The sequence below is a fragment of the Papilio polytes genome, unplaced genomic scaffold (assembly GCF_000836215.1).
Source record: "Papilio polytes unplaced genomic scaffold, Ppol_1.0 DF823731.1, whole genome shotgun sequence".
Taxonomy (NCBI): domain Eukaryota; kingdom Metazoa; phylum Arthropoda; class Insecta; order Lepidoptera; family Papilionidae; genus Papilio; species Papilio polytes.
Window position 1 is genome coordinate 2,387,431 of NW_013525473.1, and position 4,586 is coordinate 2,392,016.

A 4,586-nucleotide genomic window follows, 5' to 3' on the forward strand; every position below is an offset into this window, starting at 1 on the left:
CTAAGTTTATCATCATTTTCAGGACTCATCAATTTAGATTAAGATATATCTCAATAGATGTTTTGTAACAATACTTCATGGAAATAAATTATTCATTCATTGATCTTAATTGTTAGTAGCGCAGTAGGTAATAGGAGATAACATAAGCGGTCACATTGTACCGAGTATTTATTTAAAGTGAAAGCGAACAATATCTATGCATATATATCTTCAAGTACCAGGAAACAAGGTGAGTGGTTAATTCGACAAAAACCCGACATGATATGTTCGCTGTTGACCTGTAAAGTATTAAGAATATTCAATAATTGAATGGGTACCGCTTTCACCGGTGTGACAACCCTAAGCCCGAGGCGATGACACGCGTGAGTCATTTCTCCGGCGTCAATTTTATACCTTTCGTCCAAACGCCGGTCTACTATAAAATAAGTACTTATAATTGCAAGACGTCTGCGTACGAATCTCAGTTACTGTTTACCGGCGCACATTAGAGATCGTCATGTTGAATTTTAAATTCATTCTTCTATTCGCAATATGCGGTTTTACTCAAGCTAAATGTACGCGTTGTATTTTTAAATTGGATTAATTATTGTACAGTTTAGAAGTTAAATTATTAATTGTTGTGTGTTTCAGTGATAAATCTATCGTGCAAACAAATACGTGCGTTCGTGGATGGTCATAATTCTCGGAGATTGCAGCTAGTAAAGGGTCAAGTGCCTGGTCAGCCTCCTGCTTCAGATATGAAGCTTATGGTATTTAAATAATTTAATAGATATTTTATTTGTCAGTTTAAATATTAATACAGTATTGTAATATCTGTGTTTTAAAGTTGGTCTATTAAAAGTACACTCCTAGAATTGAAAACCCGTAATTAATTCTGCACGTATAAAAACGTGTTAACGTTTTTAAGCAGTTAAATAACTTTGCGTACTTAAGTTTTGTTATCGTAAATGTGAATTGTAATAGTTATGTGAAGGTATTTGCAAAATTTTGCTGTATGTACCGATAGTTATTGAATTTTATTTGCATTTTGTTACTAAAATCAATCAATACAATAAGCAACAATAATGTAACGATTTAACCAATATTAAGTTTTTTTACGACGTAGTACCAAATAGACGGCTTAGATATGTTTTTGCAATATGCCGGTTTACACACATTATCCTCATTCGAATTATTTTTTAATTCAAGTTCAATTTGTTTTGGTCTGAGCGAACATGCATAGTGTAAATGAGTAATTAAACTGTATCCTGTAAACCAATATTTTAAAGAAATAATTAGCCAATATGTCAAAATAAAATAAATAAATCATAAATAACTTAAACAAGAATATCACAACCCATCACTTATGTACATATATAAGGCCAGAGTATAGCTAATAATCGTTTTAGCATTATAATTTGATTAATGTTCTAACAGTGCCACTTTGGCTATACCTAATTATCGCTTAATAAAGACATAATTTCCAGTTAATTGTTCGTGTAAATAAAACTCTTATCAATGATTATTACTTCACTGCCAAGCATTGTTTAACTACGTATCGTTTTATGCATACGTTTGTTGTTTTTTAGATGTGGGATAACGAATTGGAGGCAAAAGCGGCGAAATGGGCGTCTAGAAATAATTTCGCACACAATCCGGACAAAACGATAGGTAAATATTTTAACAGAGTCTAACTAAAGGGTTTGTTATCTAAATTTATTGACAACTTTAAATCTGTGTGACATATTCTTGCTATTTGTAAAAAATACAGACAAATTGATAACACCTTTTTCGGAAATCGGTTAAAAAAACGATTTATAACATGTACTTACACTACGCTAAACAAAAAAAGATTTATTGCAAACATTAATAGGATTTTTTCCTGCGTCTGATTAATTTTTTTTATATTATTTGCATATTAAATGTATACTCAATTGATATTGTACAATTATTTACTGTTTTTTGGGAAGGATTTATTTTAATTATATTACTACTGGTTCCTTTCTCAGGTTCCCGAAGGTTCCATACTGGGGAGAATCTTTATTGGTACGCGACAACAGACCTGACTCATAAGCTAGATGTTGAAAGCAGTTTAAGGTCTTGGTTTGACGAACATCGGAACTACTCGTACGGGCCCTTGACTATGCGGGACTTTACTAAGTCTACCAAGAAACAGATCGGTCACTACACACAGGTATATACAATTTCAATTATTGTCCTTGTTACATTAAAACTAGTCAAATAGATCGAAATAAAGAGGAAAGTATTTTTGTGCGTATTGAAATAACTCAAAAACTACTGAAACCAATAAATAGCTACGTAATCACTGAGTATCATAGGCAATATTTATTACAATTTTAAATTCCGTTTGGACAAAGACGCGAGCAACAGCAAGTATCCAATTACGACTTTAGGGAAAGTATCAAATCGAAAAGAAATTTTTAATTCGCGTGTTTACGTTGAAAACAAAATATAAATTGTCCTTTAAATAAGTTTTTGACCGACTTCCCAAAAGAAGGAGGTACTCAATTCGTCTGTATGTTTTTTTTTATCAATTCCAATGTTGCGATGGAGGTCGATTTTTAACATCCGTGGTTTATGTTTTTTTACTAATTGATGAGAAATCATTGAATCCACATTCTGTAAGTTTAATTGGCGTGACAATTCTTTGTTATAACGTTTGGCATTGAACAAATAAATATGTTTTTTAATTGTAACTTTTAGATGGCGTGGGCAAGTACGATATATGTTGGATGTGCGATATCCCAGTACACGAAAAATAACTTCAAAGAATTCCTTGTTGTTTGCAATTACGGGCCAGGGTAAGTGTAAACTGATATCTAACTGTTGGTTTCAATGGCAAAGCACATGTATAAGAACCATTCCTTTCATCGAGTTCAGAAAACAAAGACAGTAATATGTTGGTAATTTGGAAGTAAGCGGAGATGTGGGAAATTTTCTTGTTTTTAAACTATCGTTGGTGTTTTGAGAACTTGTGGTGAATCGAGCGAATAAAAGTTCAAATTATTACACAATAATAATGTCTAAACAAAAATAATATGCCAGAAAGGATATTTGATTCCTTAATTAAATGACTTGGCCTTAGTCAAACACGATGGCCTATTGCGGGTTTGTTGACTTCACTAACATGTTTGAATTTCTTTGCCGATATGTGCAGGTTTCATCGCGATGGTTTTCTTCACCTTAAGAACGTCGGGAAATTATGTTCATCTAAAATCTAAAATCCCATTAATATATGGCAGGATTCGAACCCAGGACCTATTATAGACTGTTGTCTTGTTGGTCAAATGACTTGTTAGTCAAATGCTTAAACCCCTAAGCCACCACAGCTCATGTAATATGTTGTTTGTTATTTTAAATATTTATTTCCAGTGGTAACTACATTGGACAGAAGCCGTACGAATCCCGGCGGCGACGTGGTGCAGCAAATGCTCTGACTTGCGGCGCTAAAAACTGCAACCAACGATACGGCGATAGATGTTGAAAATTAAAAACAAAATATAATACGAACATATTTTTTGTACATAGTTATTTTAAACAGTGTATTTTAATGTAAGAAATATTGTTAATGAGAATTTTAATAAATGCAATATTATATTTCTCATTAATGATTGGAATAATGGATTTATTAAATTAAAATTATTGTAAATTACAATTGTTTATTTCTACGCGTAATTCCTTCTCTATACATTCATAAAACATGACTTAAGAGATTAGAAAGACTACCTAATTGAGAGGTTAATTATTAGAAAAGAAATCTATTTTTTTCTGATCTCTTCTGAACAAAGTTTACTCTGAACATACCAGTTAATAATTCTTGGTTATAACGACCATACAAACAAAACCGCTGTTAAAATCAAGTTTCTTAATACCAACATCATAAACATATACAAAGTTCACTATTAACTTAGAATAACATTGATGTACAAACAAGTTAGATTATATCATTGCATACAAGTCATCTTACCTTGTAATGGACGAACAGTATTGTATATATTTCCCAGACCTTTAACAGACATTCCAATAGCCGTTCTCACTGTGGAAACATGCACATAAAACATTATACTTGTTTAGGGATGGCAATAAAATTCAAACAGGATGACTCAAACATACAAAAAGACAAAACCAAATAAATCTTATGCTTTTGATATCAAACTGCAGGATGACAACAAATTGATACGCATTACTAAAATATGTTGAATGGGTTTGTAAAGTAGAGGCTTCCTTGTTGCGTTTTAATTTATTTTGTTTTGCTACTAATTTATGTTTCGTTTAGTATAGTATAGTATATAGTAGCAATTTAGCTACCACCTTCAAAATATCTTTTGTCATGAATTTGGAACAATAAAACTGTGTTTCGTCATTTTAATTGCATTAATATTTTAATATAACAACGTTTATTGAACTATGAAATTATGAACATTTCTCTACATCTTACTTCTTGCTAATATTATAAATGCGAAAGTTTAGACGGATGTATGTTTGTTAGAGTTTGTAGCTTAACTGATGAACGGATCTCTATGAAATTCGGCATACATGTAGAGGATAGCCTAGAAGTCTAGAAGAACATATAGGCTACTTACTTT

General features: G+C 31.7%; 1 protein-coding gene across 1 annotated transcript; it reads left to right on the forward strand.

Moving 5' to 3' along the window:
* The first annotated feature begins 406 nt into the window (after window positions 1-406).
* Window positions 407-3,652, forward strand: LOC106103614 (venom allergen 5-like). Its single transcript, XM_013283397.1, has 6 exons — window positions 407-554; window positions 631-749; window positions 1,569-1,650; window positions 1,989-2,173; window positions 2,704-2,801; window positions 3,373-3,652. The coding sequence occupies exons 1-6, from the start codon at window positions 497-499 to the stop codon at window positions 3,482-3,484; spliced, it is 654 nt and encodes a 217-aa protein (XP_013138851.1). The 5' UTR covers window positions 407-496; the 3' UTR covers window positions 3,485-3,652.
* Window positions 3,653-4,586: the final 934 nt, after the last annotated feature.

Coding starts and splice junctions, on each gene's coding strand:
- LOC106103614 (XM_013283397.1), top strand. CDS start 497: ATGTTGAATTTTAAATTCATTCTTCTATTCGCAATATGCGGTTTTACT. Junction 1,651..1,988: donor CAATCCGGACAAAACGATAG/GTAAATATTTTA, acceptor TTCCTTTCTCAG/GTTCCCGAAGGTTCCATACT. Junction 2,174..2,703: donor AGATCGGTCACTACACACAG/GTATATACAATT, acceptor TGTAACTTTTAG/ATGGCGTGGGCAAGTACGAT.